General features: G+C 41.1%; 2 protein-coding genes across 3 annotated transcripts; both read left to right on the top strand.

Annotated features, from left to right (window-relative positions):
• Positions 1–352: 352 nt before the first annotated feature.
• LOC115973926 (zinc finger MYM-type protein 1-like) lies at positions 353–1,201 on the top strand. Its single transcript, XM_031094168.1, has one exon. The coding sequence runs from the start codon at positions 353–355 to the stop codon at positions 1,199–1,201; it is 849 nt and encodes a 282-aa protein (XP_030950028.1).
• A 12,199-nt stretch (positions 1,202–13,400) lies between these two features.
• LOC115960315 (WAT1-related protein At4g30420-like) lies at positions 13,401–16,539 on the top strand. 2 transcript variants are annotated; one of them, XM_031079142.1, is made up of 7 exons: positions 13,401–13,613; positions 13,704–13,772; positions 13,849–13,965; positions 15,178–15,406; positions 15,489–15,647; positions 15,809–15,957; positions 16,149–16,539. In XM_031079142.1, the coding sequence occupies exons 1-7, from the start codon at positions 13,432–13,434 to the stop codon at positions 16,342–16,344; spliced, it is 1,101 nt and encodes a 366-aa protein (XP_030935002.1). In that variant the 5' UTR covers positions 13,401–13,431; the 3' UTR covers positions 16,345–16,539. The 2 variants fall into 2 exon arrangements, with proteins under 2 accessions (XP_030935002.1, XP_030935012.1); XM_031079152.1 differs by lacking the exon at positions 13,704–13,772.
• Positions 16,540–17,365: the final 826 nt, after the last annotated feature.

The following is a 17,365-nucleotide window of genomic DNA, read 5'->3' as shown; positions in this document are numbered from 1 at the left end:
ATGAACCAACGGCAGCATTTACAAAGGGTAGTTAATCATTTCACTACTGAACAAATTGTAAATAATCAGTTGCAATTGAAGGCCATAGTTTTTATTGTTCGATATCTTGCCTTTCAAGCTATAGCTTTTAGAGGTCTAGATGAAAGTTGTAATTCATTAAATCGTGGAAACTTTTTTGAATCATTGGGTATTGTGACTTTTTGGAATGAGAAAGTTGCTGAAATAATAGAAAAAAGCTCCCAAAAATGCAACCTACACATCACTAAGGATTCAAAAGGAAATTCTACATGTTTTCTCAGTCAAAGTGAAGAAGGTCATTCGGGAAGAAATTGGTGATGCAAAGTTTTGCATAATGGTTGATGAAGCTCGTGATGAGTCCATGAAAGAGCAAATGGCTGTGGTTTTTAGATATGTTGATGTAAAAGGCTTTGTCAAAGAACGTTTTTTTGGGCTTATTCATGTTGCTGACACTACGGCTTTGACTCTAAAGAAGGAGATATATTCTTTGTTATCTCAACATTGCTTAGATATACAAAATATTCGAGGGCAAGGATATGATGGAGCAAGCAACATGCAAGGTATGTGGAATGGATTACAAGCTTTGATTTTGAATGATTGCCCATATGCTTACTACATCCATTGTTTTGCACATCGCTTACAATTGGCATTAGTAAAAGCATCAAAACAAGTTAATGCCATTAGTCATTTTTTTCTTGCATTGCTTTTTCTGATCAAAACTGTTAATGCTTCATACAAGCACAATGATCAATTGAAAGTTGTCAATGCTAATGAAATAGAACGTTTGATTGATCTTGAAGACCTTGAGACTGGAAGTGGACTTAATCAAATTGGCACTTTACAACGACCTGTTGAAACACGTTGGAGTTCACATTTTATATCAGTTTATAGCTTATTAAGGATGTTTACTTCAACTGTTGAAGTTTTACAAAATATAATTGATGATGCAGTTGATGGAGAACATCGGGCAGAAGCAGAGTCAGCTTATGAGGGTTTAACTTCATTTGAATTTGTCTTCATCTTGCATCTTGAGAAGGAAACTATGGAGATCACTGATAAACTTTGTCAAGCTTTGCAAAGCCAATCTCAAGACATTTTAAATGCCATGCATTTAGTTTCATTACTAAAGCATTTATCCAAAAATTTAGAGATGATGGATGGGATGGCTTACTCACCACTGTGATATCATTTTGTGAGAAGCATTGCATTGATGTCCTGGATATGAATGCTCGTTATGTTCCAAGGCGAGGTCAAGCTCGTAATCAGCAAGATAGCGTTACAATTGAGCATCATTATCGAGTAAATATTTTTTATGCTACAATAGATTCTTAACTACAGGAACTAAATTATCGGTTTAATGAAGATGCAATGGAGTTACTTAGGCTTAGCTCAGTTTTAAAACCTCGAGAGGCATTAAAATCTTTCAGAAGTAGTGATCTTTGTTTGTTGGTAGAGAATTTCTATCCACAAGATTTCACAGATTATGACAAACAAGTGTTGGAGAAGAAGTTTTATCATTTTGAGTATAATGTAGTCTAGGATCCAGAGTTCAAGGAATTGAAAAGTTTATCTGAGTTGTCTCAATGGTTAGTGAGAACTAGAAATTTAGAACACTACAAACTTGTTTATAGAATAGTGAGACTTGTGCTTACTCTTCCAGTTTCTACTGCTACTACAGAGCGAGCATTTTCAGCTATAAAAGTTGTCAAAACTAACCTCTGAGACAAAATGGAAAATGATTTTTTGTCGAACTCTTTGATGTTATACATTAAAAAGGATATAGTTTCGACATTTAGTTTGGATTCAATCATAGATGATTTTGAAGATTTGAAAGAGCGTCGAGTTCCCTTTTCATAGATGATTGTATAAAGAAACAATAATGTTTCGTGTCTTTTGTTTTTGTTAGTAGATGATTGTATCTTAATATATTAAGAAACAATGATTTTTGGGTATTTGTCTTGGTTGATAGTTTATTAATACTATATGGATGCGTATTTGAAATTTTTTTTTTCGATTATCTCCGACCCCCCCCCCCCCAACTTAAAATCTTGGGTTCGTCCCTGATGGCACATGTGGTTTAGTTGCAATATATATCACTATACATTCAAAACAAATTAATATGACATATCCCTCACCAATGCCCTACAAAAATAGTCTGCATGGATGCATGTGCATGTGGAGACCCACGTTTTTCCACAATATAAAATGTTTAGCCACATGCTACAAGCAGCCAATCCAAAGTAAGGGCATGCTTGGTAGATTATAATAGACACTGTAATGTAATAGATATTCCTATAATATAACTATTCGGTTATTTGGTTATGTTTTTATTATAATGAATAGTTATTCCTTACGAATAGCTATTCTTCAAAATGAGGAATAAATATTCTTTATCAAAAGTACTTAATATCTATTCTTTCACCTTATGTAATAACTTTTAAAAGAAATTTCCTAAAAAGCCATTAGTTGCCACATCTTCAAAAGGAAAGAAAAAAAATTTTCCTTCTTGTTAATTATTAACTCTATTTTAAACACTCTAAAATAAGTATATTTTAGGAAATTTGACTTAAAAATGATTTAATTACACCATCTTTTTATATTCAATTAAATTGTGGATGCATATTCAGGATTCTATTCCTAAATGGTCACCAAACTAATAAATAGTAATACTTATTACATTCCAAGTTAATGTATTCCTTGTAATACTTATTCTTATTCCCATATAATAATTATTACAGTATACCAAACGTGCCCTAATTGTTATAAATTTTGGGATGTGATATTAATGTTCAGACTTAAAAATAAATAAGTTGTTGTAGGGTCACAATTTGGGGTCTAGGCCTAACAAGTATGGGGTTCTGGTCCAAAGAGCTCAGAAACAATGAATTTGTAGAGAGTAGGTTATAGAACTGGGCCTTAACGAAGTGTACACTGGCTAAAGTTGGGCTATACAACAATTAAAAGTAAGCAAATCCTCTTAATGCCCATAGATTCTTAGTCCGAGGAGATGAGATGAATGTATGCGGGTCCCTGTTCAAAGACTATGGTTACTTGTATTGTTCCTCTGTTCTACCTCTCTTTTTCTCCCTCTCCTTCCTCATGAGGACTCCCTTTCTTATATAGTCTTCTTGAAGCCATCAGGGTCTTACACTTGTTGATTATCTGGACCCTCACTTAAGTGTTTGTCCCATCGGACACCCCCTCTATCTTTCTGTGAGTTGTGGTAGTCAAGGCAGCACTGTTCACAAGTCCTCTCCACATTAATGCGGCCAGAAAAGTAGCTGCAACGCATTTAATGTGGTAGCTGGAGCCTCTCCTTAGACATCTTACGTTTCCTTCTTTGCCATGGGTCTGGGGGACTTATCCTTGTTACTAATGTCTGTTGGAGTGGGTCATTCTAGTAGGCAGAATGCATGTTTGAGCCATATTCGTTATGTTCGAGGAGACATTGCTCCACGGACCGCCCTTTAAACATCTTCTGGCCCATGAGAACTGGGCTGGGAACCCTTTTGGCACCCACGTCTTCTCCTCGGATGTGGTTGATCTTCCCGTATGGGGCCCAAGGTGCATTGTATGATTTTGGGCCTTTACCCCTACAATAGCCCCTCAAAATTCCGGTTTTTCCCTCTTATTTGAGGAGAAAAGGTGGGATTTTAATATTTATTGGATAAATTGTCACAATTCTTTGATTCACGCGTGTGGGGGTACAGTCTCACATGCCTCATTATTGCTACTAGCGTTTCGTAGCCCACAAGGCGTCATTAATTGCACTAGGCGACTCTATGTTCCCTCGCATTCAACGGTGGGGCACTTAATCAACGATAGATGCTCCTCCAATTCTTTGGGCGGGAGTAATCCCGTTTATTTTTTCCTTGCTATATAAGGCTTCTAAGGGAGATTACTTCCCTTTTTTAGAAAAGGCACTCAAGCGTTCCAAAACACTTCAACACTTTCTCTCGCAAAACACTCAAAAGTCCATAGCCATTTCTGTAAGGATTCCTGGCGGATCCTTTGAAAGCTCAGGAGATCTAGAATTCGTGCTTCTCGTAAGTGTTCATTTCCCCATATTCCCTAACTCTTCTTCTTTGTTGCTCTCCTCGGTTTCCTTTCATTAGCAAACCCTTTCCTGTGTCACCTAGGGTTAATAGGATGGGTAAGTTTCAGAACCTAGTAGATTCTCCGGCCGGCATGGAAGGTTTTAGGGCCAAATACCGTATCCCGCAAGGAGTGGGTGGGTCTAAAATATTGCTCCTCGGACCAAATTATAACCAAGAGAGAAATGGGGCAGGTCGTCATTCTTATGATCGCTTTCATAGAAAGAGGAATGACAATTCCCATGGGGAGGATAACTAGGGATTACTTGCATGGCCATAGGTTGGCCCCCCACCAATGCACCGCTAACATGTTCTGAATCCTAGGGTGCGTAGACGCTCTAAACGAATAGATGAACCTCGGCCTCTCATGGCACAATGTAGTTCACTTGTACGAGTGTCATTGTCTTAATGAGTTGTATTACCTGAAATCCAGGTCCGACGAGGTGAGGCTGATATCTTGCCTTCCAAAGTCCAACAAAGGCTTGAAGGACGATTATTTGATAGTTTCCGGAGGATGGCACGACGGCCTTTGCTGCCCAGTTAGGGCAGGAGCACCAGGTGGGGCACTCTAGGATCAAGTCCCCCGGTGGGGATCTTAGTTTTGAGTTTTCCTTTCACTTGTTTTGGTCTCGGTTTTGATTATTTGCCTTCTCGGACTGACATAAACCTCCCTTTGGATATTTTGCAAACAAAGCACACACTACTCCGAGGATAAGTTTGGTCAACGTCCAAGCTCTCAACTACCTCTTACGGTCCGAGATCTTTGTGAGCGAGGATGGGCAATTGCGTGCCACTCACCTCATCTTGGACTACGAGCCTCTCTCTCTCATGCTTTCATGGACGTGGGTCAGGCGATAAGGGCTGGGAGTCCCCTATTAGCCCGTGTTGACGTTTCTAAGTCGAGCTTCCTTGCTCGGAGAGACCTACTACCAATCCAACCGCCCACTCAGTGCGTTCTCCAAGAGGTAGTCGTTCTAGGGGAGGGAATTGACTCCTCGCATTCGTCCCTCGAAGCTGAAATCGATCACTTCCGCTTCAACGAGGAAGGCGAAGTATCAACAAGGCCCGTAGAGCTTTTAGATTCCGGCTCGGATCTTGATCGCTTCTCGGCGGCTCACTCTTTTGGATTAGTGGTTGCTCGGATTGACACGAGCCAAGAAATTGAAGAGGAGGGTATGGACTTGAAGCCGAGATCCAGTCTGAGGGGGCTACTTCCAATAGGAACAAAGGGCAATCCTCCAAGGATGCCCCTAAGAAGCAGATTCTAGCTAAACTCCCTCCTCCTCCTCTTCCTTTCACTGACCCCGCATTACAACACATTCCCAACTTGAGGCGAAAAAGGCCAGTGGAAGAACTGAAGGAAGGTGAGGTCGGCCCCTAAAAGGCCAAGAACCAGAAAAAAGGCAAGGAGCCCAAGGACAAGAGGACGAAGTCCATCGACAGTCGAGAGGAGGCTGCCATTAGGAGGGAGCAACGCACTTGGTCTCCCCGCCTAGAGTTGGACGGCGCCCCCATCCTGTGGGATGCAACCCTTTGGGAGTCCCAGAGGGGGCAGGCGTTTTACCTTGCCAAGGCCCTACAGCAGCCCCTCCTTTTTCCTCGTGACATGGACGGGCTCCGAGCCACCAAGCAACTGGACCTCTTCATGTCATTAAAGAGAGACCTTGCCATGGTAAGATGAAGACTCTCCCTTGTTCAGGTTCCTTATTTCGTGCTTGTCTATCTGTCGTTTTTGTTTTAATGATTCTTCTGTTATTCCTGTTCAGGTCACCCAACAAATCTTCATGGCCGAGGAGTGGGCGAAGAATTCTCGGGAAGATGTGAACACTGAGGTTCAGTCCCGCTTTGCTACGGAGAAGGCTGCGGGTGCCCTTAAACTGGAAAAAGATCGCTTAAGCGAGAAGATCAAAGAGACATTCAAGGCCCGAGACAGTGCTGAGGCAAGCCTTAAGACCACAACGAAGCAGGTCGAGGACATGCACCAGCAACTTCATTTATCATAAATAAACCTTGCGACCAAGAAGCAAATGGTCTCAGGCCTTAAGGCGCAGCTGCTACAGGCGAAGGAGGCGGCTCGTCTGGCCAGGGAGGCGGTTGAGGCTACGGTGGCAGCCTCTTATGAGCGCGGGGTGAAGGACATTGAAGTCAGGCTGACCGAGGAGGTGGTTGGAGTTTGCAGGGACTACGTTACCGAGTCCTGGGGAGTAGCCGTGGACTGGGCAGCAGTTCATGTGGACTCCGAACTTAAGAGGATCGAGAATATCTTTTTCCCTGAGGATATTCGTGAGATTCCTAGTTCGGATCCTCCTGAGGAGCTCCCTTCCGCCCCGACCACTACTCCCAATTCCATCACTCCTGAAGGGAAAGGTGAAGAAGAAGAGGCATAGCCACCAGCTAAAGATAAGTCACCTGAGAACGCCTTCACAATAAGAGACGTTGTCGCGCAAGCCAAGGATGTCGGACCCAAACCTACAGCAGGAGGTGATCGTCCCGAGGCTAAGGGTCCTGCAAAGAGCTCAACCCAAGATAAAGTCTAGGACATTAGTGTAGGGTTTCTCTTGTAGTTGTTTTGTTCTGTTCTCCATTTCCTTAGTTTTTGTTAATGTTTGTAAGATGATACATCTTGGAGCTTAATGAATTATATAATTTCTTCTTTGAACTTTATTTTACTGCTTCAACTTTTGTCTTCGTTGTGAATAAATTTCGACTGTGTTACTAGATTTCCGATGATAATCCATTATTCGCAGTTTAAGTAATACAGCTAAGTATGAATGAGAGAATAAGACTCTTCTCCTATGATTTTTCGCCATTTTGAGTGACTAATTTCCCCCAAACTTGTGATCCGAGGAGCCACGAAGGACTTGGATTCTATTTAACACTTAAATAAAATTGCATGGTAATTAATTTCCCCCAAACCTGTGATCCGATGAGCCATGTAGGACTTGAGTTCTGTTTAATACTCAGATAAAGATGCGTAGTAAGTAACAAAAAGGCTTTTGCAACTGAAGGGTATATCAAGAGTAGGAACTTTCATTAATAATAGTACCTTCTCAGGTTGTTTACATTCCAAGGACGTGGTACTACATGCCCATCCAAATCTTCCAAAAAGTAGGTCCCTATGCCAGCCACCGAAGTGATTTGATATGGCCCTTCCCAATTTGGTCCGAGCTTTCCCCATGCGGAGTTTTTTGCATTGCCCAAAAATTTTCTTAACACCAGGTCTCCAGGTGCTAGTGGCCTTAGCTTTACCTTGGCGTCATAACCTTATTTAAGCTTGTGTTGGTAGTAGGTGAGTTGGACCGCTGCCCTCTCCCTTCTTTCCTCGATAAGGTCTAAACTCCTTTCCAGCAGCTCATTGTTGCCGTTAGGGCAAAATGAGCTAGTTTTCAGTGTCGGAAAGTTTGTTTCCAGTGGAATGACAGCCTCGGCCCCATAGGTCATCAAGAAAGGAATCTCCCCTGTTGATCTACAGGGGGTGGTTCGATACGTCCACAGGACGCGTGACAACTCTTCCACCCATCTTCCCTTTGCATCGTCTAGCCTCTTCTTCAGCCTGTTTACTATAATCTTGTTAACGACTTCGGCTTGCCCATTCCCCTAGGGGTAAGCCGGTGTGGAGTATCTATTGGCAATTCCCAACTCGCTGTAGTACCTTCTGAAAGCTTTAGTACCCCCTGTTGATCTACGGGGGGTGGTTCGATACGTCCACAGGACGTGTGACAGCTCTTCCACCCATCTTTCCTTTGCATCGTCTAGCCTCTTCTTCAGCCTGTTTACTATAACCTTGTTAACGACTTCGGCTTGCCTATTCCCCTGGGGGTAAGCCGGTGTGGAGTATCTATTGGCAATTCCCAACTCGCTGTAGTACCTTCTAAAAGTTTTACTATCGAACTGAAAGCCATTGTCCGAGATTAGGGTATGAAGGACCCCGAACCTGGTGACAATACTTTTCCAGACAAACATATTTGCATCCACGTCTCTGATATTTGCAAGTGGTTCGGCCTCGACCCATTTGGTGAAATAATTAGTGCCGACGAGCAGATATCTCTTGTTCCCTGTTGCTTTTGGAAATGGTCCGACAATATCTAAGCCCCACTGTGCGAATGGACAAGGGCTGGACAGCGGATTGAGGGTCCTACCTGGTTGATGTATATTTGAGGCGAACCTCTAGCATTGGTGGCACTTCTTCACGTATTCGTGCGCCTTTTTTTGCATGCTCGGCCACCAGTAACCTTGGGTTATGGCTCTATGGGATAAAGACCTGCCCCCTGTATGGCTCCCATAAATTCTTTCGTGCAATTCCTCTAGGATAAGCTCTGTGGCGTCAAGGTGTACGCATAACAAGTACGGTCCTGAAAATGAGCGCTTATATAGTTTCAAGTCCTCAGACAGCCAGAATCGAGAAGCCTTTCTTCTAATCTTGTCGGCCTCGCACTTCTCTTCAAGTAAGACATCCTCCTTCAAAAACAATATTAAAGGGTCCATCCAACTAAGCCCCACTCTGACGCTATGGACATGCATCAACTTGGCCTTCTCCACCGAGAGCCTGTGTAGATCTTCCACCAGTATAACCCGAGGTAAACATTGAGCCGAGGAGATGGCCAGCGTGGCAAGAGAATCGGCATGGGTGTTTCCGCTTCTAGATACGTGTAGTAGGCTAAAAGAGTTAAAACACGACCACGAGCATTTAGCTTGGACCAGGTACTCTTGCATTCTTCCATCCCTTGCCTCCAATTCACCATTTACTTAACCTACAACAAGTCTGGAGTCTGAGAACATGTTTATGGATTTTCCGCCCAACTTCTGGACCATAGATATTCCTTCCAACAGGGCTTCGTACTCTGCCTCGTTGTTCGTGGCCGAAAAACCTAGCCTTAGCGATTTTTCAATGGTAATTCCCTCGAGAGAAATCAAGACGAGTCCCACCCCAGAGCCCCTTTGATTTACTGCACCGTCGACGTATGCCTTCCAACAGGTGGACCCCTGCGAAGAGACTGTGCCAACTAGTTTTTCATCCATGCTTGGCATTCCTCCCCCTTCTTCTGGTGAGGGTTTAGCAAACTCAGCCACCAGATCTGCAAGGATTTGGCCCTTCACGGCATTGCGAAGCATGTACTTGATGTCGAAGGCGCCAAGAATGGTACCCCACTTAGCAATTCTCCCTGTGTAATCGGCACTTCAGAGTATAGACCTAAGCGGGAGTTGGGTTAAAACGACGACTGTGCCTGAAAATAGTGGGGGAGTTTCCGCGTGGATTGAACGATTGCCAGGATGGCCTTTTCCAGGGGGAGGTAACGGATTTCAGCCTCGTGCAATGACTTGCTCACGTAGTAGACAAGTCATTGTACGCTGTTGTCCATTCGGATCAGCACCAAACTCACTGCGTGGGGGGCCACGACGATGTAGGCGAATAAAACCTCGTCGGCTTCAAGACTAGACATGACTAGCGACCGAGACAAATACTCTTTGAGCTACTGGAAGGCCAAGGCGCATTCTTCAGTCCACTCGAACCCTTTCCACTTGTTTAACAAGAGAAAGAAAGGCCTAAACCTATCCGCCGAATGAGAGATAAAGCAGTTCAAAGCAGCGATCATGCCAGTGTGCTTTTGGACCTCCTTGAGGTTTCGAGGAGGCTGCATGCTGTGGATAGCTCTAATTTGGTCGAGGTTGACTTCGATGCCCTGTGGGTCACCATGTAGCCCAAGAACTTTCTTGATCCCACTCCGAATGAACACTTAGATGCATTCAGGCGTAGCCTGTGTCTTTTCAGGACTTCAAAGATATCTTCGAGGTCCCTCACATGCTCGGACACAAATTTACTCTTTACTACCATGTCATCTATATAGACTTCGATGCTCTTGCCCATTTGCAGCTCAAATATCCTGGTCATTATCCTCTGATAGGTGGAGCCGACATTCTTCAAACCGAAAGGCATCACTTTATAGTGGTAGTTTCCAATAGGAGTGACAAAAGCTATCTTTTCTTGGTCATTTGTAGCCAGGGGTATTTGATGATATCCTTGAAAGACATCTAAAAAGCTCATTTGAGGATGTCTTGTGGTTGAGTCCACCAGCCGATCTATCCTAGGCATGGGGAAGGGGTCTTTCGAACAGGCTTTATTCAGGTCCGTGAAGTCCACGCAAACTCGCCATTTCTCACTCTTCTTCTTTACCACGACTGTATTGGCCAGCCATTCAGGGTAGAAGACCTCTTTGATAGCCCTTGCTCTCTTAAGTTTCATCACCTCCTCCTTGACCGCATCAGCATGCTCTTTTGATGGGTGCTAAGAGGGTTGTTTCTTGGGTGGAATAGTCGAGTTAACATTAAGATGATGGCATATGAAGTTTGGATCGACCCCCGGGGCCTCGTAGGCGTCCCATGCAAACACATCCATATTTTTCCTAAGGAAATCAATTAGCTCTTCTTTCTCTTGGGGTGGTAGCTCTGAGCCGACCTGAAAGAATCTCTCTGGATCACTGCCCACAAGAACCTTTTCCAAGTCCTCACAACTAGCCTTCTCGGCTAATCCCCCACCAATCGTGGCTGGGGTCGTTAACTGCTATAAGGGATTCTCGATAGGGGTTGGGGGCTCGGCACTTGGCCTCCGTGAGACGGCGGATACTGTGCATTACTAAGCCATGGCTTGATCTCCTACTATTTCTTTGACTCGACCCTCCGACGGGTACTTCACCCTTTGGTGCAAGGTAGAGGAAACAGCCCCTAGGGCATGAAGCCAAGGTCTAGCTACAATGGCGGTGTAGGGCGAATATGCATCCACCACTATGAAGTCCACATCCACTATGTCCGAGCCAATTTATATGGACAGTCTAATCTGGCCTCTCGGAATAACGATTTTCCCTTCGAAACTTACTAAAGGGGAGTCGTATGCCGTCAGGTCTTCGGGCCCTTGTAGGTGACTGGGAGATTCGGTCTAAGGCTTTGCTCATAGCGTCATTTGCTAGGCCCTTGTAGGACGGACTTTTGTGGCTGCGTTTATGAGGTTGCTCTTCCTCATAGGAGAAGGTTTCACTTGGTGGGGTTCTTGACCTTTTCTTGTATTCGTTGTCCTCTTCATCGTTGGTGTCCGGATTGGGGGAAGGACGCCTTCGCTGTGCTCGGCGCAACTTCCTCTTCAGGTCGTTGATTTCTTGTTGTAGAGCCCTATTATCGTCTCGCTTTTGGGATGCATGACCTTTCCCTTTCGAACGGCTTTTGCTCATGTGGGAGGTATTTACGCTACCCTCTCGTCGCTTGTCTTGATCTCTTTCCTGTTCGAGGTTAAGAAAGTTGTCCTGCTGTTGGGAGTCTGTAAGTCCCATTTGGCGCAAACCTGATCCTTTCATTTCTAACGGTTGTACTTGCTGAGGCACAAGTTCTTCCCACAGACAGCGCCAATTGTAGGGTCACAATTTGGGGCCCAGGCCCAACAGGTATGGGGTTCTGGTCCAAGGAGCTCAGAAATAATGAATTTGTAGAGAATGGGCTATAGAACTGGGCCTTAACGAAGTGTACACTGGCTAAAGTTAGGCTATACAACAATTAAAAGTAAGCAAATCCTCTTAATGCCCATAGATTCTTAGTCCGAGGAGATGAGATGAATGTATGCGAGTCCCTGTTCAAAGACTATGGTTACTTGTATTGTTCCTCTGTTCTACCTCTCTATTTCTCCCTCTCCTTCCTCATGAGGACTCCCTTTCTTATATAGTCTTCTTGAAGCCATCAGGGCCTTACACTTGTTGATTATCTGGACCCTCACTTGAGTGCTTGTCCCATCGGACACCCCCTCCATCTTTCTATGAGTTGTGGTAGTCAAGGCAACACTGTTCACAGGTCCTCTCCACATTAATGCGGCCAGAAAAGTAGCTGCAACGCATTTAATGTGGCAGTTGCAGCCTCTCCTTGGACATCTTACGTTTCCTTCTTTGCCACGGGTCTGGGGGACTCATCCTTGTTACTAATGTCCATTGGGGTGGGTCCTTCTAGTAGGCAGAGTGCATGTTTGAGCCATATTTGTTATGTCCGAGGAGACATTTCTCCTCGGACCGCCCTTTAAACATCTTTAGGCCCATGAGAACTGGGCTAGGAGCCCTTTTAGCACCCACGTCTTCTCCTCGGACGTGGTTGATCTTCCCGTATGAGGTCCAAGGCCCATTGTATGATTTTGGCTCTTTGCTCCTACAGTTGTATTATTTGATATTTAGTTATTTACTTTTTTTTAATTGATAATATATATTAAAATATTCCATTCTACTAAACAAACCGAAACAAATTCCAAAATGGTATTCATAACATTTATCTAAGAATCCGTTTGGATAGAACTTATTTTGCTGAAATTGAAAACTGAAAACACTGTACCGTGGGTTTTTAATGAAAAAGTTGCTGAAAATTGAAGTTTGTGGGTCTCGTGAACAGTGCACAGACCCACAAACTAATGAAAAGTGGTTGAAAAGTCAGAAATATACTGCTACTGTTCATGAACAATAGCCGTTTGTCCCCCTGAAACACGTGCTGCAAAAAAAAAAAAAGAAAAAAAAAGGAAAGCGCAGGAAACGCCAGATGCAGGAAACGCAACATAAATCCAAACGGATACTAGGGTTCATTTGGATACAGTTAAAAACTGAAAAATACTATAACAAAATAATTTTTAATTATGTAAATAGTAATGTGAGGCCTATTTTTAATAAAAAAAAACTTACTAAAAAGTGAAATTTATAACTTCATAAATAGTGCATACTTTGCACTGTTCCTAAAAAAAAAAAAAACATTTCGGCTAAAAAAAACTGAAACGCAAAACGTGCGTTTGGAAGCGTGCAAACGCGCACTTAAAACAAGAAAAAATGAACATTGACAAATGAAAAGATAGAGGAGTAATATATAAACAAGCTCGATATATCAAATCATTTGGAGCACCCGCAGAAAAACTTTGAGACAGGTCAGTGCCAATCCTTGTGAGTTGTGATATCAAAAGTATCTTCGAAACCCTATCCTTATGGACCTAATCTCACCACGTCAGACTGTGCAATTTTTAATTATTATTTTATACATTAAAAGAGGAAGCAGCTCTCTGGATTATAGTGTATAATTGCATTACTATTTTGTTGGTCCGTTTTGTCTCTTTCTTTACTTTTTTTTTTTTTTTTTTGAGAAAAGTCTCTTTCTTTACTTAATTTGCAAGATAATAGTAAAATAGTATTATCAAATCATGTCAGTCCATGTGTGTCGCGTGTGTGCTTTCATGATTGTTGCAATACAAAGGGTTTTAAAGAAGTGCTTTGAATGTTATATAGTTGAATTGCCATAGTATTTTGACAAGCAAAGTATGGGTGAGTTCGACTGTTACAAGCCTGCACTGGCTATGATTGGGCTACAATTCATTTATGCAGGGTTTGCTCTCTTTACTAGAGTTGCTTTAGTTCAAGGTATGAGCCCCAGGGTGTTTGTGGTCTACAGGCAAGTCATAGCCACATTGATCATGGCTCCTATAGCTTGTTTTAGAAGAAGGTGATCCTGAAACTATCTCTCTCTCTCTCTCTCTCTCTCTCTCTCTCTCTCTCTCTTGATCTCATACTTCATTCTGTTGGCACTTGGCAGGAGGAATTCTGGTCGGATCTCCTTGGGAATAAGGAGCTTTTCTTTAATATTTGTGACATCTCTTATTGGGTAGAGTTCTCTAGAAATTTAAATTCTTGATTTAATTACATATGGTTGTGAGGTTAATGCTTAATTTTATTCATAGGGTGACAGCAAATCAGAACGCCTATTTTGAAGGCCTGTACTTGGCCTCTTCAACAGCGGCAAGTGCCATGGTCAATCTGATCCCTGCAATCACCTTTGTAATGGCAGCCATTTTAGGGTAAATGCACATACCCAACTGAACTCTTAATAGCAACATGTCAATGCACATGCATAAAATAGTACTATTACTATCTATCATTAGTCCTTTTTTGCTTGGAATGAAAACAAGAGGAGTAGAAAATGGGAGAGAGAAAATAGTGAGTGCATGTATTTAGTTAGAGAGATGAAAAATGAAAAAGAAAATTATTTTCTAACCAAGCTCATCTTTTGTGAAGATTGAGTTTTCTTCCCAAACTGGGAAGAAAATGAGAAAGAAAGTGGGCATAAGATGGAAAATTATCCATCTGTCCTTCTCCTCCCTTCAACCTTGGTTTCCTCTCTCTCTCTTGTAAACTTTTTTATTTCCTTATAAACTATTAAATTATATTATAATAATAATAATAATAATAATAATAATAATAAAGCCATGAAACTAAATTTATATAAACATCATTTTTCATTCTCTAATTTTTCTTCTCAATTAAACAAAAAAATTTCTAATTCTCCACTTTTCCACCCCTTCAATCAAATACACATAAAAATAAATAAATAAAAACCTAAAATCTTTTCAATCCCCCACTTTTTTATCTTACTATCTTTTATCTTCCCACTTTTCTATCCCACATCCAAACAGACTCTATAAGAAAAACCCAATACATTGGTATAAAAAAATAGTTATTTTGGTTAAAGCATATACTTTAAGTTGATCCCATTTTTATGAAATCTTAAAACCTTGTTCAAATCAAGCTATCTAACATATCTGTTTTGAATACTTATTACAAAAGAACAGAATGATCTGGTACACTTCAACAAAAACTAAATCATATTTATCTTACCTCAATTAGCTTAAACTTATGATTGATCTTTTGTTACAACTTTAATCTGGTATGATAATTGTGGGGGTTCCCACTAGAGTTCCACCACCTACAATAATCTAGGTATGATAATATTAGATTAAAGTATGATAATATTATTCTAACTATTCAAGAATCTGATATAAATAACATAAATAACATAAATAAAATTGGAAACCAACTAGGCCATGGTGAACTATGTTTTAAAATGATTGACCCTTCTCCTTTTTCTTTTTTTTTTTTTTTTTTTTTTTTTTTTTTTTGAGGAACTTTAAAATGAGTGACCCTAAACATTGTAATGGATGTTTCCCCTTTTATTATATTTAACTATAGAAGCTTTTACATTTTTTTTAAAAAAAAGTCTCTAAATTGGCTAGAATGGAGAAAGTTAATATACGAAGCTTCAGAAGTAGTGCCAAGATAATAGGGACAGCCGTCTGTGTTGGTGGAGCCATCTCAATGGCATTGCTCAAAGGGCCAAAGCTATTAAACATGGAATTGCTACCATCAAAATCTATCTTTGGAGCAGGAGGTGATAATTGGCTGTTGGGTTGTCTCTCTCTCTTTGGAAGCAGTTGTTTCTGGTCATTTTGGGTGATTATGCAGGTATTTTACTAATCAAATTCTCCCAGCTTGTATTATTTTTTTGATACTAAATATTGGTTAAAATTTATAACTACCTAACTAGGTCCCAGTTACAGCATGCGTTCCTGATCATATATATTCATCTACTTGGATGCTTTTCTTGGCAATGATACAATCAGCAATATTTGCATTGCTCATAGAGAATGGCCCGGAAGCATGGTATTTGCATTCAGTTGAGGAATTTGGATGTTGTTTATATGCCGTAAGTTGTCAGTTGTTCATGAACTTTCTCTTTTCCATCTTACTTGAAAGGTTTCTTATTATTATATAACAGCATGTTGTATACATTTTGATTACATATACTGCAACAAAAATGAATTCTTTATCAAAATAACTCAACGGGTTTTCCTTATATATGAATAGGGAATTGGATCTGCAGTTACCTTTTTTGTTCAGACCTGGTGCATATCACAAAGGGGTCCGCTCTTTTCTGCAATGTTCAATCCTCTATGCACAGTCATTACAACCATTATAGCTTCTGTGTTTCTACAAGAAGAGTTATATACCGGAAGGTAACATATTACCAATCCTTTGGATTTTGAAGTATCTTTCAAAGTTTAAGTTCCTATATTCTATTTATTTGTAAAGGAGAAGTAAATTCTAACCCAAGTTTTCATTGATTTTCTTCTCCTCAGTTTTTGTCTTATTTTTTAAAATTCAAAATTTTCCTTTTACCAAAAACCTAAAATTGCTTTGGGTTCAGCTTGCTAGGTGCTTTTGCTGTGATTATTGGTTTATATGTTGTGCTTTGGGGTAAAGCCGAAGACCTTAAAGAGATCAAACAAGAGGCCGTTCCAAAGCTACAGCATGATCAGGAAAAAATGGGGCAAGTGTTGATAAATGAATCTTCAGAGAAGAAGAATAGTAAAGTTGATTTGGAAGAACCATTACTCTCTTAAAATTAATTAAATAATGTTTAAGTAATTAAGATGAATCAGCAATGACAAAAACATTTGAATTTTTGTTGCTTGTAAGAGTTTCCTTTTTTATTTCCTTTGGTTTTTTAATTTCTTGTGTCTTCTCAGCAAGATGAGAATTTGGCATGGAGCTTCCAAATTTTCAGTGAGAAATCAACCCACCAAAAGTTACCCTTTTGCTGCTGCATTTCGAGTAGAAGACTGAATTTTAAGAGCCTATTAGTTCAAGTTTACTTGCTATCATTTAGCTGCAACATATAAAACAGGTCATGGATATGAGGGTAAAAGGATGGCCAAGGAGTTTAATTCAAAGATATTTTAATGAAGGCGGACCAAACAAATATGGAAGGTCCCGCCAACTCATCAACAAATTATCTCTATATGATTAGACATATGTAGGGATGTTTGTCCATAGAACTTGCATATATAAAGGCACCTATGTAAAACAACAAAGCAATGCAGAGATAGCAAAATAACATAGATTCTGGACATGGGCTCTGATGGCCAAACCACGTTAAAAATCATTGTCTCTCTTTCCTAGTTTATCATCATATTTCACATGGTATAAAAGTAACCATTGATGATTGATCCATCATCGACCTTTAACCCTCATTTTGATTTTTCGTCGTCTTCAAATAGAGCATTCTTGTCTCTATTTCACTTCATCCAAGTGGGTCATCACAGTTTCGACGCTCTTTTGGAGTTCCCTCGGTTCAACCAACCCCATAACTGAGGTTTCTGATGCCTCCAACTCACCACAGAAAGGTTTTCAGTGGACCATCAAAGAAGAAGGTACCAATTTGGTTGTGAGTGTGAAGCTAACCTTATCCGTAATAAGGATATACTTGTTCTGGTTCTAAGCTTCTTCTTTGGTTATGAGTTTCAATCACATCCTATCCAGACAATTGCTACGGCCTACGAGTGCCCCAAGGCATGAGCAGATGAGCTATGTATGCTACCACATATGCCAATTGAATGGCTCATGTGGCTGCCGTCCAATGTG

This window comes from Quercus lobata, chromosome 2 (genome assembly GCF_001633185.2).
Source record: "Quercus lobata isolate SW786 chromosome 2, ValleyOak3.0 Primary Assembly, whole genome shotgun sequence".
NCBI lineage: Eukaryota > Viridiplantae > Streptophyta > Magnoliopsida > Fagales > Fagaceae > Quercus > Quercus lobata.
This window is presented reverse-complemented; position numbering and strand designations above follow the sequence as displayed.